Genomic DNA, 19,091 nt, shown 5'->3' with positions numbered 1-19,091 from the left:
GAAATATCAACAAGTGATGTCAACAAAAGAAAACTGTTTACTAAACTATAAAAATGTCAACAAATGTCAACAAAACAACCATCATATGTTTACTCAACTATAGAAACAACAAAAGAAAAGAAACATATGTTCCCTATACTATATAGATGTCAACAAAATCATATGTTTTACAAAACTAAACTGACAAATTATGTAAATAAAAGAAAACAAACATGTTTACTATACTATAGAAATGTCAACAAATGATGTCAACAAAATAAAACAGTTTTTACTATACTATAACATTTTTTAACAAATGAGGTCAACAAAAGAAAACAACCATTATTTGTTTACTAAACTATAGAAATGTCAACAAAAGAAAACAACCATCATATGTTTACTAAACTATGGAAATGTCAACAAAATAAAACAACCATATGTTTACTAAACCACAGAAATATCAACAAATGTCAAAAAAGAAAACAACCATCATGTTTACTAAACCATAGAAATGTCAACAAATGGTGTCTACAAAAGAAAACAAACATGTTCACTATACTATAAAAATGTCAACAAATGATGTCAACAAAAACAAACAAACATATGATTTCTATACTATAGAAATGTCAACAAATGAACAAAATAAAACTGTGTTTACTATACTATAAAATGTCAACAAATGAGGTCAACAATAGAAAACAACCATTTTATGTTTACTAAACTATAGAAATGTCAACAAAGGAAAAAAACAAACGTTTACTAAACTATGGAAATGTCAACAAAAAAACAACAACATATGTTTACTATACTATAGAAATGTCACCAAAAAAAACAACAACATATGTTTACTATACTATAGAAATGTCACCAAAAAAAACAACAGCATATGTTTACTATACTATAGAAATGTCAACAAATGATGTCGGCAAATTAAAACAACCATATGTTTACTAAACCGCAGAAATGTCAACAAATGTCAACAAAAGAAAACAACCATCATGTTTACTAAACCATAGAAATGTCAACAAATGATGTCAACAAAAGAAAACAAACATGTTCACTATACTATAAAAATCTCAACAAATGATGTCAACAAAAACAAACAAACATATGATTACTATACTATAGAAATGTCAACAAATGATGTCAACAAAATAAAACTGTGTTTACTATACTATAAAAATGTCAACAAATGAGGTCAACAAAATAAAACAACCATTGTATGTTTACAAAAATATAGAAATATCAACAAAAGAAAACAAACATCATATGTTTGCTAAACTATGGAAATGTCAACAAAAGAAAACATGTTCACTATACTATAAAAATGTCATCAAATGTCAACAAAAGAAAAAAACCATCGTATGTTTACTTGACTAGAAATATCAACAAGTGATGTCAACAAAAGAAAACTGTTTACTAAACTATAAAAATGTCAACAAATGTCAACAAAACAACCATCATATGTTTACTCAACTATAGAAACAACAAAAGAAAAGAAACATATGTTCCCTATACTATATAGATGTCAACAAAATCATATGTTTTACAAAACTAAACTGACAAATTATGTAAATAAAAGAAAACAAACATGTTTACTATACTATAGAAATGTCAACAAATGATGTCAACAAAATAAAACAGTTTTTACTATACTATAACATTTTTTAACAAATGAGGTCAACAAAAGAAAACAACCATTATTTGTTTACTAAACTATAGAAATGTCAACAAAAGAAAACAACCATCATATGTTTACTAAACTATGGAAATGTCAACAAAATAAAACAACCATATGTTTACTAAACCACAGAAATATCAACAAATGTCAAAAAAGAAAACAACCATCATGTTTACTAAACCATAGAAATGTCAACAAATGATGTCAACAAAAGAAAACAAACATGTTCACTATACTATAAAAATCTCAACAAATGATGTCAACAAAAACAAACAAACATATGATTACTATACTATAGAAATGTCAACAAATGATGTCAACAAAATAAAACTGTGTTTACTATACTATAAAAATGTCAACAAATGAGGTCAACAAAATAAAACAACCATTGTATGTTTACAAAAATATAGAAATATCAACAAAAGAAAACAAACATCATATGTTTGCTAAACTATGGAAATGTCAACAAAAGAAAACAACATGTTCACTATACTATAAAAATGTCATCAAATGTCAACAAAAGAAAAAAAACATCGTATGTTTACGTAACTATAGAAATATCAACAAGTGATGTTGATGAAAACTGTTTACTAAACTATAAAAATGTCAACAAATGTCAACAAAACAACCATCATATGTTTACTAAACTATAGAAATGTCAACAAAAGAAAAGAAACATATGTTCCCTATACTATATAGATGTCAACAAAATCATATGTTTTACAAAACTAGACAAATTATGTAAATAAAAGAAAACAAACATGTTTACTATACTATAGAAATGTCAACAAATGATGTCAACAAAATAAAACAGTTTTTACTATACTATAAAAAATTTTAACAAATGAGGTCAACAAAAGAAAACAACCATTATTTGTTTACTAAACTATAGAAATGTCAACAAAAGAAAACAACCATCATATGTTTACTAAACTATGGAAATGTCAACAAAATAAAACAACCATATGTTTACTAAACCACAGACATATCAACAAATGTCAAAAAAGAAAACAACCATCATGTTTACTAAACCATAGAAATGTCAACAAATGATGTCTCCAAAAGAAAACAAACATGTTCACTATTCTATAAAAATGTCAACAAATGATGTCAACAAAAACAAACAAACATATGATTTCTATACTATAGAAATGTCAACAAATGAACAAAATAAAACTGTGTTTACTATACTATAAAATGTCAACAAATGAGGTCAACAATAGAAAACAACCATTTTATGTTTACTAAACTATAGAAATGTCAACAAAGGAAAAAAACAAATGTTTACTAAACTATGGAAATGTCAACAAAACAACAACAACATATGTTTGCTATACTATAGAAATGTCACCAAAAAAACAACAACATATGTTTACTATACTATAGAAATGTCACCAAAAAAACAACAGCATATGTTTACTATACTATAGAAATGTCAACAAATGATGTCGGCAAAATAAAACAACCATATGTTTACTAAACCGCAGAAATGTCAACAAATGTCAACAAAAGAAAACAACCATCATGTTTACTAAACCATAGAAATGTCAACAAATGATGTCAACAAAAGAAAACAAACATGTTCACTATACTATAAAAATCTCAACAAATGATGTCAACAAAAACAAACAAACAAACATATGATTACTATACTATAGAAATGTCAACAAATGATGTCAACAAAATAAAACTGTGTTTACTATACTATAAAAATGTCAACAAATGAGGTCAACAAAATAAAACAACCATTGTATGTTTACAAAAATATAGAAATATCAACAAAAGAAAACAAACATCATATGTTTGCTAAACTATGGAAATGTCAACAAAAGAAAACAACATGTTCACTATACTATAAAAATGTCACCAAAGAAACCAAACATATGTTCACTATACTATAGAAATGTCAACAAATAATGTCAACAAAAGAAAACAAACATGTTTGCTATACTATAGAAATGTCAACAAATGATGTCAACAAAAGAAAACAACCATCATATGTATACTATACTATAGACATGACAACTAAAGAAAACACACACCATATGTATAGTATACTATACAAATGTAAACAAATGATGTCAACAAAAGAAAACAAGCATGTTTACTATACTATAGGAATGTCAACAAATGATGTCAACAAAAGAAATCAACCATCATATGTATACTATACTATACTATATAAATGTCAACAAAAGAAAACAACCATCATATGTATACTATGCTATAGACATGTCAACAAAAGAAAACAAACATATGTACACTATACTATAGACATGTCAATAAATGTCAACATAAGAAAACTGTGTTTACTATATTATAAATATGTCAACAAATGAAAACAAACATATGTTTACTATACTATAAAAATGTCAACAAATGATGTCAACGAATGATGTCAACAAAAGAAAATAAACATGTTTACTATACTATAGACATGTCAACAAATGATGTAAACATAAGAAAACTGTGTTTACTATACCATAGACATGTCAACAAATGATGTCAACAAAAGAAAACAAACACATGTTTACTATACTATAGAAATGTCAACAAATGATGTCAACAAAAGAAAACAAACATGTTTTCTATACTATGAAAAATGTCAACAAATTATGTCAACAAAAGAAACCAAACATATGTTCACTATACTATAGAAATGTCAACAAATAATGTCAACAAAAGAAAACAAACATGTTTGCTATACTATAGAAATGTCAACAAATGATGTCAACAAAAGAAATCAACCATCATATGTATACTATGCTATAGACATGTCAACAAAAGAAAACAAACATATGTACACTATACTATAGACATGTCAATAAATGTCAACATAAGAAAACTGTGTTTACTATATTATAAATATGTCAACAAATGAAAACAAACATATGTTTACTATACTATAAAAATGTCAACAAATGATGTCAACGAATGATGTCAACAAAAGAAAATAAACATGTTTACTATACTATAGACATGTCAACAAATAATGTCAACAAAAGAAAACAAACATGTTTGCTATACTATAGAAATGTCAACAAATAATGTCAACAAAAGAAAACATGTTTTCTATACTATGAAAAATGTCAACAAATTATGTCAACAAAAGAAACCAAACATATGTTCACTATACTATAGAAATGTCAACAAATAATGTCAACAAAAGAAAACAAACATGTTTGCTATACTATAGAAATGTCAACAAATGATGTCAACAACAACGGTATGTTTTTGTTTGTTTAGGTGTGACTTTGACACGATCAACGTGGAAGATTGTGACCTGGTAAGTGGAATATTTATGTTATAAAGAAACATGTTTATGTTTATGTTAGGAAGAAATATGTTTATGTTAGAAAAAAACATGTTTGTGTTGGAAAGAAACATGTTTGTTTGTTAAAAATAAACATGTTTGTTAGAAAGAAACATGTTTATATTAGAAATAAACATGTTTATCTTAGAAATAAACATGTTTATGTGAGAAAAAACATTTGTATGTTAAAAAGAAACATGTTTGTTAGAAAAAAAACATGATTATGTTAGAAAGAAACATTTTTATGTTAGAAACATGATTGTTTGTTAAAAAGAAACATGTTTATGTTAGAAAGAAACATGTTTATGTTAAAAAGAAACATGTTTATGTTAGAAAGAAACGTGTTTATGTTAAAAAGAAACATTTATGTTAAAAAGAAACATGTTTGTTAGAAAGAAACATGTTTGTTAGAAAGAAACATATTTGTTAGAGAGAAACATGTTTATGCTTGAGAGAAACATGTTTATGTTAAAAAGAAACATGTTTATGCTTGAAAGAAACATGTTTATGCTTAAAAGAAACATGTTTATGTTAGAAACATGTTTATGTTGGAAAGAAACATGTTTATGTTAGAAACATGTTTATGTTGGAAAGAAACATGTTTATATTAGAAAGAAACATGTTTAAGTTTATGTGAGAAAGAAACATGTTTATGTTTATGTGAGAAAGAAACATGTTTATGTTTATGTCAGAAAAAAAATGTGTATGTTAAAAAGAAACATGATTATGTTAGAAAAAGACATGTTTATGTGAAAAATATTTTTTTTTATGTTAGAAACATGATTGTTTGTTAAAAAGAAACATGTTTATGTTAGAAAGAAACATGTTTATGTTAAAAAGAAACATGTTTATGTTAGAAAGAAACATGTTTATGTTAAAAAGAAACATTTATGTTAAAAAGAAACATGTTTGTTAGAAAGAAACATGTTTGTTAGAAAGAAACATATTTGTTAGAGAGAAACATGTTTATGCTTGAGAGAAACATGTTTATGTTAAAAAGAAACATGTTTATGCTTGAAAGAAACATGTTTATGTTAGAAACATGTTTATGTTGGAAAGAAACATGTTTATGTTAGAAACATGTTTATGTTGGAAAGAAACATGTTTATATTAGAAAGAAACATGTTTAAGTTTATGTGAGAAAGAAACATGTTTATGTTTATGTTAGGAAGAAATATGTTTATGTTAGAAAAAAACATGTTTGTGTTGGAAAGAAACATGTTTGTTTGTTAAAAATAAACATGTTTGTTAGAAAGAAACATGTTTATATTAGAAATAAACATGTTTATCTTAGAAAGAAACATGTTTATGTGAGAAAAAACATTTGTATGTTAAAAAGAAACATGTTTGTTAGAAAAAAAACATGATTATGTTAGAAAGAAACATTTCTATGTTAGAAACATGATTGTTTGTTAAAAAGAAACATGTTTATGTTAAAAAGAAACATGTTTATGTTAGAAAGAAACATGTTTATGTTAAAAAGAAACATTTATGTTAAAAAGAAACATGTTTGTTAGAAAGAAACATGTTTGTTAGAAAGAAACATATTTGTTAGAGAGAAACATGTTTATGCTTGAGAGAAACATGTTTATGTTAAAAAGAAACATGTTTATGCTTGAAAGAAACATGTTTATGCTTAAAAGAAACATGTTTATGTTAGAAACATGTTTATGTTGGAAAGAAACATGTTTATATTAGAAAGAAACATGTTTATGTTAGAAAGAAACATGTTTATGTTAAAAAGAAACATGTTTATGTTAGAAAGAAACATGTTTATGTTAAAAAGAAACATTTATGTTAAAAAGAAACATGTTTGTTAGAAAGAAACATATTTGTTAGAGAGAAACATGTTTATGCTTGAGAGAAACATGTTTATGTTAAAAAGAAACATGTTTATGCTTGAAAGAAACATGTTTATGCTTAAAAGAAACATGTTTATGTTAGAAACATGTTTATGTTGGAAAGAAACATGTTTATATTAGAAAGAAACATGTTTATGTTAGAAAGAAACATGTTTATGTTAAAAAGAAACATTTATGTTAAAAAGAAACATGTTTGTTAGAAAGAAACATGTTTGTTAGAAAGAAACATATTTGTTAGAGAGAAACATGTTTATGCTTGAGAGAAACATGTTTATGTTTAAAAGAAACATGTTTATGCTTGAAAGAAACATGTTTATGCTTAAAAGAAACATGTTTATGTTAGAAACATGTTTATGTTGGAAAGAAACATGTTTATGTTAGAAACATGTTTATGTTGGAAAGAAACATGTTTATATTAGAAAGAAACATGTTTAAGTTTATGTGAGAAAGAAACATGTTTATGTTTATGTGAGAAAGAAACATGTTTATGTTTATGTCAGAAAAAAAATGTGTATGTTAAAAAGAAACATGATTATGTTAGAAAAAGACATGTTTATGTGAAAAATATTTTTTTTAATGTTAGAAACATGATTGTTTGTTAAAAAGAAACATGTTTATGTTAGAAAAAACATGTTTATGTTAAAAAGAAACATGTTTATGTTAAAAGGAAACATGTTTGTTAGAAAGAAACACGTTTGTTAGAAAGAAACATGTTTATGTTAGAAAGAAACATGTTTGTTAGAGAGAAACATGTTTATGTTAAAAAGAAACACGTTTATGCTTGAAAGAAACATGTTTATGTTAGAAACATGTTTATGTTAGAAACATGTTTATGTTGGAAAGAAACATGTTTATGTTAGAAACATGTTTATGTTGGAAAGAAACATGTTTATATTAGAAATAAACATGTTTAAGTTTATGTGAGAAAGAAACATGTTTATGTTTATGTGAGAAAGAAACATGTTTGTTTGTCAGAAAAAAAATGTGTATGTTAAAAAGAAACATGATTATGTTAGAAAAAGACATGTTTATGTGAAAAAATTTTTTTTTATGTTAGAAACATGATTGTTTGTTAAAAAGAAACATGTTTATGTTAGAAAAAGACATGTTTATGTGAAAAATATTTTTTTTAATGTTAGAAACATGATTGTTTGTTAAAAAGAAACATGTTTATGTTAGAAAAAACATGTTTATGTTAAAAAGAAACATGTTTATGTTAAAAAGAAACATGTTTGTTAGAAAGAAACACGTTTGTTAGAAAGAAACATGTTTATGTTAGAAAGAAACATGTTTGTTAGAGAGAAACATGTTTATGTTAAAAAGAAACCCGTTTATGCTTGAAAGAAACATGTTTATGTTAGAAACATGTTTATGTTAGAAAGAAACATGTTTAGTTAGAAAAAAACATGTTTGTTTGAAAGAAACATGTTTGTTAGAAATAAAAAAAAATATTTTAGAAAAAAAAAGTTTGTTAGAAAGAAACATGTTTATGTTAAAAAGAAACATGTTTGTGTTAGAAAGAAACATGTTTATGTTTGTTAGAGGGAAACATGTTATGTTAGAAAAACATGTTTATGTTAAAAAGAAACATGGTTATGTTACAAAGAAACATGTTTATGTTACAAAAAAACATGTTTATATTTGAAAGAAACATATTTGTGTATGTTTGAAAGAAACATGTTTATGTTTGGAAGTAACATGTTTATGTTAGAAACATGTTTATGTTTGGAAGTAACATGTTTATGTTAGAAACATGTTTATGTTTGGAAGTAACATGTTTATGTTAGAAACATGTTTATGTTGGAAAGAAACATGTTTATATTAGAAAGAAACATGTTTAAGTTTATGTGAGAAAGAAACATGTTTATGTTAATGTGAGAAAGAAACATGTTTATGTTTATGTCAGAAAAAAAATGTGTATGTTAAAAAGAAACATGATTATGTTAGAAAAAGACATGTTTATGTGAAAAATATTTTTTTTATGTTAGAAACATGATTGTTTGTTAAAAAGAAACATGTTTATGTTAGAAAAAACATGTTTATGTTAAAAAGAAACATGTTTATGTTAAAAAGAAACATGTTTGTTAGAAAGAAACACGTTTGTTAGAAAGAAACATGTTTATGTTAGAAAGAAACATGTTTGTTAGAAAGAAACATGTTTATGTTAGAAAGAAACATATTTGTTAGAGAGAAACATGTTTATGTTAAAAAGAAACACGTTTATGCTTGAAAGAAACATGTTTATGTTAGAAACATGTTTATGTTAGAAAGAAACATGTTTAGTTAGAAAAAAAACATGTTTGTTTGAAAGAAACATGTTTGTTAGAAATAAAAAAAAATATTTTAGAAAAAAAAAAGTTTGTTAGAAAGAAACATGTTTATGTTAAAAAGAAACATGTTTGTGTTAGAAAGAAACATGTTTATGTTTGTTAGAGGGAAACATGTTATGTTAGAAAAACATGTTTATGTTAAAAAGAAACATGGTTATGTTACAAAGAAACATGTTTATGTTACAAAAAAACATGTTTATATTTGAAAGAAACATATTTGTGTATGTTAAAAAGAAACATGATTATGTTAGAAAAAGACATGTTTATGTGAAAAATATTTTTTTTAATGTTAGAAACATGATTGTTTGTTAAAAAGAAACATGTTTATGTTAGAAAGAAGCATGTTTATGTTAGAAACATGATTGTTTGTTAAAAAGAAACATGATTATGTTAGAAAGAAACATTTTTATGTTAGAAACATGATTGTTTGTTAAAAAGAAACATGTTTATGTTAGAAAGAAACATGTTTATGTTAAAAAGAAACATGTTTATGTTAGAAAGAAACATGTTTATGTTAAAAAGAAACATTTATGTTAAAAAGAAACATGTTTGTTAGAAAGAAACATATTTGTTAGAGAGAAACATGTTTATGCTTGAGAGAAACATGTTTATGTTAAAAAGAAACATGTTTATGCTTGAAAGAAACATGTTTATGCTTAAAAGAAACATGTTTATGTTAGAAACATGTTTATGTTGGAAAGAAACATGTTTATGTTAGAAACATGTTTATGTTGGAAAGAAACATGTTTATATTAGAAAGAAACATGTTTAAGTTTATGTGAGAAAGAAACATGTTTGTTTATGTGAGAAAGAAACATGTTTATGTCAGAAAAAAAATGTGTATGTTAAAAAGAAACATGATTATGTTAGAAAAAGACATGTTTATGTGAAAAATAATTTTTTTAATGTTAGAAACATGATTGTTTGTTAAAAAGAAACATGTTTATGTTAGAAAAAACATGTTTATGTTAAAAAGAAACATGTTTATGTTAAAAAGAAACATGTTTGTTAGAAAGAAACACGTTTGTTAGAAAGAAACATGTTTATGTTAGAAAGAAACATGTTTGTTAGAGAGAAACATGTTTATGTTAAAAAGAAACACGTTTATGCTTGAAAGAAACATGTTTATGTTAGAAACATGTTTATGTTAGAAAGAAACATGTTTAGTTAGAAAAAAACATGTTTGTTTGAAAGAAACATGTTTGTTAGAAATAAAAAAAAAATATTTTAGAAAAAAAAAAGTTTGTTAGAAAGAAACATGTTTAAGTTAAAAAGAAACATGTTTGTGTTAGAAAGAAACATGTTTATGTTTGTTAGAGGGAAACATGTTATGTTAGAAAAACATGTTTATGTTAAAAAGAAACATGGTTATGTTACAAAGAAACATGTTTATGTTACAAAAAAACATGTTTATATTTGAAAGAAACATATTTGTGTATGTTAAAAAGAAACATGATTATGTTAGAAAAAGACATGTTTATGTGAAAAATATTTTTTTTAATGTTAGAAACATGATTGTTTGTTAAAAAGAAACATGTTTATGTTAGAAAGAAACATGTTTATGTTAGAAACATGATTGTTTGTTAAAAAGAAACATGATTATGTTAGAAAGAAACATTTTTATGTTAGAAACATGATTGTTTGTTAAAAAGAAACATGTTTATGTTAGAAAGAAACATGTTTATGTTAAAAAGAAACATGTTTATGTTAGAAAGAAACATGTTTATGTTAAAAAGAAACATTTATGTTAAAAAGAAACATGTTTGTTAGAAAGAAACATGTTTGTTAGAAAGAAACATATTTGTTAGAGAGAAACATGTTTATGCTTGAGAGAAACATGTTTATGTTAAAAAGAAACATGTTTATGCTTGAAAGAAACATGTTTATGCTTAAAAGAAACATGTTTATGTTAGAAACATGTTTATGTTGGAAAGAAACATGTTTATGTTAGAAACATGTTTATGTTAGAAACATGTTTATGTTAAAAAGAAACATGTTTATGTTAAAAAGAAACATGTTTATGTTAGAAAGAAACATGTTTATGTTAAAAAGAAACATTTATGTTAAAAAGAAACATGTTTGTTAGAAAGAAACATGTTTGTTAGAAAGAAACATATTTGTTAGAGAGAAACATGTTTATGCTTGAGAGAAACATGTTTATGTTAAAAAGAAACATGTTTATGCTTGAAAGAAACATGTTTATGCTTAAAAGAAACATGTTTATGTTAGAAACATGTTTATGTTGGAAAGAAACATGTTTATATTAGAAAGAAACATGTTTAAGTTTATGTGAGAAAGAAACATGTTTATGTTTATGTGAGAAAGAAACATGTTTATGTTTATGTCAGAAAAAAATGTGTATGTTAAAAAGAAACATGATTATGTTAGAAAAAGACATGTTTATGTGAAAAATATTTTTTTTTATGTTAGAAACATGATTGTTTGTTAAAAAGAAACATGTTTATGTTAGAAAAAACATGTTTATGTTAAAAAGAAACATGTTTATGTTAGAAAGAAACATGTTTATGTTAAAAAGAAACATTTATGTTAAAAAGAAACATGTTTGTTAGAAAGAAACATGTTTGTTAGAAAGAAACATATTTGTTAGAGAGAAACATGTTTATGCTTGAGAGAAACATGTTTATGTTAAAAAGAAACATGTTTGTTAGAAAGAAACATGTTTGTTAGAAAGAAACATATTTGTTAGAGAGAAACATGTTTATGCTTGAAAGAAACATGTTTATGCTTAAAAGAAACATGTTTATGTTAGAAACATGTTTATGTTAGAAAGAAACATGTTTATGTTAAAAAGAAACAAGTTTATGTTAGAAAGAAACATGTTTATGTTAAAAAGAAACATGTTTATGTTAGAAAGAAACATGTTTATGTTAAAAAGAAACATTTATGTTAAAAAGAAACATGTTTGTTAGAAAGAAACATGTTTGTTAGAAAGAAACATATTTGTTAGAGAGAAACATGTTTATGCTTGAGAGAAACATGTTTATGTTAAAAAGAAACATGTTTATGCTTGAAAGAAACATGTTTATGCTTAAAAGAAACATGTTTATGTTAGAAACATGTTTATGTTGGAAAGAAACATGTTTATGTTAGAAACATGTTTATGTTGGAAAGAAACATGTTTATATTAGAAAGAAACATGTTTAAGTTTATGTGAGAAAGAAACATGTTTATGTGAGAAAGAAACATGTTTATGTTTATGTCAGAAAAAAAATGTGTATGTTAAAAAGAAACATGATTACCGTATGTTAGAAAAAGACATGTTTATGTGAAAAATATTTTTTTTTATGTTAGAAACATGATTGTTTGTTAAAAAGAAACATGTTTATGTTAGAAAAAACATGTTTGTTAAAAAGAAACATGTTTATGTTAAAAAGAAACATGTTTATGTTAGAAAAAACATGTTTATGTTAAAAAGAAACATGTTTGTTAGAAAGAAACACGTTTGTTAGAAAGAAACATGTTTATGTTAGAAAGAAACATGTTTGTTAGAGAGAAACATGTTTATGTTAAAAAGAAACACGTTTATGCTTGAAAGAAACATGTTTATGTTAGAAACATGTTTATGTTAGAAAGAAACATGTTTAGTTAGAAAAAAACATGTTTGTTTGAAAGAAACATGTTTGTTAGAAATAAAAAAAAATATTTTAGAAAAAAAAAAGTTTGTTAGAAAGAAACATGTTTATGTTAAAAAGAAACATGTTTGTGTTAGAAAGAAACATGTTTATGTTTGTTAGAGGGAAACATGTTATGTTAGAAAAACATGTTTATGTTAAAAAGAAACATGGTTATGTTACAAAGAAACATGTTTATGTTACAAAAAAACATGTTTATATTTGAAAGAAACATATTTGTGTATGTTTGAAAGAAACATGTTTATGTTTGGAAGTAACATGCTTATGTTTGAAATAATGTTTATGTTTGAAAAAAACATGTTTATGTTTGGAAGTAACATGTTTATGTTTGAAATACTGTTTATTTTTGAAAGAAACATGTTTATGTTTGGAAGAAACATGCTTATGTTTGAAATAATGTTTATGTTTGAATAAAAGTTAATGTTAATGTTTGAAAGAATGTTTGTTTTTGTTTGAAAGAATGTTTTCGTTTGAAATAATGTTTGAAATAATGTTTATGTTTGAAATAATGTTTATGTTTGAAATAATGTTTGTTTAAAATAATGTTTGTTTGAAAGAAGGTTCATGTTTGACATAATGTTTGTTTAAAAGAATGTTAGTATTTGTTCGAAATAATGTTTATGTTTAAAATAATGTTTGTTTAAAATCATGTTTTTTTTTGAAAGAATGTTTGTTTGAAATAATATTTATGTTTGAAATAATTTGAATGTTTGAAAGAATGTTTGTTTGAAATAATTTTATGTTTGAAAGAATGTTTATGTTTGAAATAATGTTTGAAATAATGTTTATGTTTAAAATAATGTCTATGTTTGAAAGAATGTTTGTTTGAAAGAATGTTAATGTTTGAAAGAATGTTTGTTTGTTCATGTTTAAAATAATGTTAATGTTTATGTTTAAAATAATGTTTATGTTTATGTTTGAAAGAATGTTTATTTTTGAATGAATGTTTATGTTTGAAAGAATGTCAATGTTTAAAAAAAATTATGTTTGAAAAAATGTTTGTTTGAAAGTATGTTTATGTTTGAAAGAATGTTAATGTTTGTTTAAAAAAATGTTTGTTTGAAATAATTTTATGTTTTAAAGAATGTTTGTTTGAAAGAATGGTTATGTTTGAAATAATGTTAATGTTTATGTTTGAAAGAATGTTTGAAAAAAAATTTGTTTGAAAGAATGTTTGAAAACATGTTTGTTTGAAACAATGTTTCTGTTTCTGTTTGAAATAATGTTTCTGTTTGAAAGAATGTTTGTTTGAAAGAATGTTAATGTTTTAAAAAAAAAGTATGTTTATGTTTGAAATAATGTTTGTTTAAAAGAATGTTTGTTTGAAAGAATGTTTCTGTTTGAAAGAATGTTTCTTTGAAATAATTTTATGGTTGAAAGAACGTTTGTTTGAAATAATGTTGTTTGAAAGATTGTTTGTTTGAAATAATTTTATGTTTGAAAGAATGTTTATGTTTGAAATAATGTTTGAAATAATGTTTATGTTTAAAATAATGTTAATGTTTATGTTTGAAAGAATGTTTGTTTGAAAGAATGTTAATGTTTGAAAGAATGTTTGTTTGTTCATGTTTAAAATAATGTTAATGTTTATGTTTAAAATAATGTTTATGTTTGTTTGAAAGAATGTTTATTTTTGAATGAATGTTTATGTTTGAAAGAATGTCAATGTTTAAAAAAAATTATGTTTGAAAAAATGTTTGTATGAAAGTATGTTTATGTTTGAAAGAATGTTAATGTTTGTTTAAAAAAATGTTTGTTTGAAATAATTTTATGTTTTAAAGAATGTTTGTTTGAAAGAATGGTTATGTTTGAAATAATGTTAATGTTTATGTTTGAAAGAATGTTTGAAAAAAAATTTGTTTGAAAGAATGTTTGAAAACATGTTTGTTTGAAACAATGTTTCTGTTTCTGTTTGAAATAATGTTTCTGTTTCTGTTTGAAATAATGTTTCTGTTTGAAAGAATGTTTGTTTGAAAAATGTTAATGTTTTAAAAAAAAATGTATGTTTATGTTTGAAATAATGTTTGTTTAAAAGAATGTTTGTTTGAAAGAATGTTTCTGTTTGAAAGAATGTTAATGTTTATGTTTGAAAGAATGTTTGTTTCAAAGAATGTTTCTTTGAAATAATTTTATGGTTGAAAGAACGTTTGTTTGAAATAATGTTGTTTGAAAGATTGTTTGTTTGAAATAATGTTTGTTTATGTTTTAAATAATGTTATTCTTTAAAAGAATGTTTGTTTATGTTTAAAAGAATGTTTATGTTTGAAAGAATGTTTGTTTGTTTGAAATAATGTTATTCTTTGAAAGAATGTTTGTTTAAAATAATGTTAATGTTTGAAAGTATGTTTATGTTTGAAATAATCTTTGAAAGAATGTTTGTTTAAAATAATGTTTGTTTAATTTTTTTTGAAATAATGTTTGTTTTTGTTTGAAATAATGTTTTTGTTTGAAAGAATGTTTGTTTATGTTTGAAAGTATGTTTATATTTAAAAGAATGTTTATGTTTAAAAGTATATCTATGTTTAAAAGTATGCTTGCTTGAAATAATTTTATGTCTTTGTTGTTTGTCTAATGTTTGTTTGAAAGAATGTTAATGTTTATGTTTGAAATAATGTATATGTTTAAAATAATGTTTGTTTATGAAGAATGTTTCTTTGAAATAATGTTTATGTTTGAATCACTGTTTGTGTTTGAAATAATGTTTGTTTGAGAGAATGTTTGTTTATATTTGAAATAATGTTTGTGTTTGAAAGATTGATTGTTTGAAAGAATATTTGTTTGAAAAATGTTTGTTTGAAATAATGTTATTCTTTGAAAGAATGTTTGTTTAAAATAATGTTAATGTTTGAAAGTATGTTTATGTTTGAAATAATCTTTGAAAGAATGTTTGTTTAAAATAATGTTTGTTTAAATTTTTTTTGAAATAATGTTTTTTTTTTTTTGAAAAAATGTTTTTGTTTGAAAGAATGTTTGTTTATGTTTGAAAGTATGTTTATGTTTGAAAGTATGTTTATATTTAAAAGAATGTTTATGTTTAAAAGTATATTTATGTTTAAAAGTATGCTTGTTTGAAATAATTTTATGTCTTTGTTGTTTGTCTGTTTGTTTGAAAGAATGTTAATGTTTATGTTTGAAATAATGTATATGTTTAAAATAATGTTTGTTTATGAAGAATGTTTCTTTGAAATAATGTTTATGTTTGAATCACTGTTTGTGTTTGAAATAATGTTTGTTTGAGAGAATGTTTGTTTATATTTGAAATAATGTTTGTGTTTGAAAGATTGATTGTTTGAAAGAATATTTGTTTGAAAAATGTTTGTTTGAAAGAATGTTTGTTTGAAATAATGTTTGTGTTTGAAAGAATGTTTATATTTTGAAAGAATATTTGTTTCTATTTGAAATAATGTTTGTTTGAAAAACTGTTCATTTGAAAGAATGTTTGTTTGAAATAATGTTTTTGAAAAATGTTTTTGTAAAAAAGTTAATGTTTGTAAGAATGTTTGTTTGAAATAATGTATGTTTGAAAAAAGTTTGTTTGAAACAATATTTATTTTTAGAATAATATTTATGTTTGAAATATTGTTAATGTTTGTTTGAAAAATTATGTTTGAAATAATGTTTGTTTGAAACATTGTTAATGTTTATGTTTGAAAGAATGTTAATGTTTGTTTGAAAAAATGTTTGTTATAAAATATGTTTGTTTGAAACAATGTTTATGTTTGAGATACTGTTTGTTTATATTTGAAAGAATCTTTGTTTGAAAGTATGTTGATGTTTAAAAGTATGTTAATGTTTGAAAGCATGGTTATGATGGAAAGAATGTTAATGTTTGAAAGTTTGTTTGTTTGAAAGAATGTTCATGTTTGAAACAGTGTTTGTTTGTAAGAATGTTTATGTTTGAAAGAATGTTTATGTTCGAAATATTTTTAGTTTGAAATAATGTTTGTTTGAAAGAATGTTTGTTGAAAGAATGTTTGAAAGAATGCTAATGTTTATGTTCGAAAGAATGTTTGTTTGAAAGAATGTTTATGTTTGAAAGAATGTTTATGTTTTAAAGAATGTTTATGTTTGAAAGAACGATTATATTTGAAATAATGTTCATGTTTGAAATAATTTTCATGTTTATGTTTGAAAGAATGTTTATGTTTGAAAGAATGTTTATGTTTGAAAGAATGTTAATGTTTATGTTTAAAATAATGTTAATGTTTATGTTTGAAAGAATGTTTATGTTTGAAAGAATGTTTATATTTGAAATAATGTTTGTTTGAAAGAATGTTTATGTTTGAAATAATGTTTATGTTTTAAAGAATGTTTATGTTTGAAAGAACGATTATATTTGAAATAATGTTCATGTTTGAAATAATTTTTATGTTTATGTTTGAAAGAATGTTTATGTTTGAAAGAATGTTAATGTTTATGTTTAAAATAATGTTAATGTTTATGTTTGAAAGAATGTTTGTTTGAAAGAATGTTAATGTTTATGTTTAAAATAATGTTAATGTTTATGTTTGAAAGAATGTTTATGTTTGAAAGAATGTTTATATTTGAAATAATGTTTGTTTGAAAGAATGTTTATGTTTGAAAGAATGTTTATGTTTTAAAGAATGTTTATGTTTGAAAGAACGATTATATTTGAAATAATGTTCATGTTTGAAATACTTTTTATGTTTATGTTTGAAAGAATGTTTATGTTTGAAAGAATGTTTATGTTTGAAAGAATGTTAATGTTTATGTTTAAAATAATGTTAATGTTTATGTTTGAAAGAATGTTTATATTCGAAAGAATGTTTATGTTTTGTTAGATTCCGGTGTTAACCCATAAGCTCATCACAGAACTCATGAATTAGATCCAGCTCTCCATTCAAAGGGTCCCATCCTCCCGGCGCAGTCGAGTCTTACCTGCGCCACCAATGAGGCTCTACTCAGCTGGATGGCGAGGCAATTTGCCTAGCTCTCACTACCCGTCTTTGGTTCAGCGTCTGCCCTGCTTCCTTTTGAGGTCGACTCGGCTGAGAAGCCTTTCTTGTTAAAGCCGAGCCGAGCCCCAGACCCCGCTGTTTTAGATAGCTTGCCTCTAATGAATCTTGGCTCTTGTTACTGGCTAGGTTAGATTTGAGGGCTAGGAGTGGAAAAGCCCTACATGACATATGTTCAAGTGGAAATTGACTTAGAGCAACCTTTCAGAGCTAGTGTTTTTACACACGATTCCTAACACATGATTCCTAACATAGAGTCAATACGTCATGAACGTATTGGCTCAATGAATGATAAAATCTTTGAATATAATTTTTATATTAGTCTTTATCAGAGGTGTGGACTCGAGTCACATGACTTGGACTCGAGTCAGACTCGAGTCATGAATTTGATGACTTTAGACTCGACTTGACAAAATGTAAAAAGACTTGCAACTCGACTTAGACTTTAACATCAATGACTTGTGACTTCACTTGGACTTGAGCCTTTTGAATTGACATGACTTGACATGACTTGCTACTTTCCCCAAAACCCAAAGATGAAAAAGTTATTCGGGAGCGCTCCGTATTTTTCATTGTGTACTTGTCTATCAGCGTTGCGTGTGTCAGCTGGTGTGGTCTCAGTACAACAGCCAATCAAATTAGATCTACTTTGTTTTCATCACACAGCATTCATCCAATCAAATTGCAGGACAACCAACGAAGAAGACATGTCCAAACCACACGCCAGTGAACAAAAAATGATACCTAAAATAATTTCGTTTGGGTATAAAAATTACGAGGTGGTCAACACAAAACGGTTTGCAGTATGCAACACATGCGGTTCGAAAATTACTGATGGAGAGGCAACAACTTCCAACTTCGTCCGGCATTTGAAGTTGCACAAAGAACGGTTTTGAATGTAAGATAACGTTTATTGGCTAAGTAACGTGACTTTTATTTGCTGTGTAGTTAAATCAGTGAGGCTGTAAACTCACTGCTAACGTTATAACGTTATTGCAAACACGGGAATCTGTTGCAGTTCACTACCTTATTCATACTTTTTGTTCAGTGATTTTTTTTAAGCAGGGTTACATTAGTCAATATATCACACGTGACGTTAGACGGCGGTCAGCAGCACCGCGTATTTTAGCCACCTAAAAAAAGACAAAAATAGTAAAATAAAGGTCAGTTAAAATGTATACTACATTATGAATAAGTGTACCGTTTTAGCTAGCTTTCTGACATACTGTTGGTTGTTTACCTCAGTGGTCCCCGGTACTGGTCCGTGGATCGATTGGTATCGGGCCGCACAAGAAAT

The 19,091-nt window shown here is 24.5% G+C and overlaps 1 protein-coding gene across 3 annotated transcripts in view; it reads left to right on the top strand.

Annotated features, from left to right (window-relative positions):
- mipol1 (mirror-image polydactyly 1) overlaps positions 1-19,091 on the top strand; it is a 201,737-nt gene that overhangs the window by 104,155 nt on the left and 78,491 nt on the right. For all 3 annotated transcript variants that reach the window (XM_061925210.2, XM_061925209.1, XM_061925208.1), the window contains one exon: positions 4,907-4,946. In XM_061925210.2, coding sequence (XP_061781194.1) covers positions 4,907-4,946 — 40 coding nt within the window. The remainder of the gene's footprint in view (positions 1-4,906; positions 4,947-19,091) is intronic.

The sequence above is a fragment of the Nerophis lumbriciformis genome, linkage group LG29 (genome assembly GCF_033978685.3).
Source record: "Nerophis lumbriciformis linkage group LG29, RoL_Nlum_v2.1, whole genome shotgun sequence".
Classification (NCBI taxonomy): domain Eukaryota; kingdom Metazoa; phylum Chordata; class Actinopteri; order Syngnathiformes; family Syngnathidae; genus Nerophis; species Nerophis lumbriciformis.
This window is presented reverse-complemented; position numbering and strand designations above follow the sequence as displayed.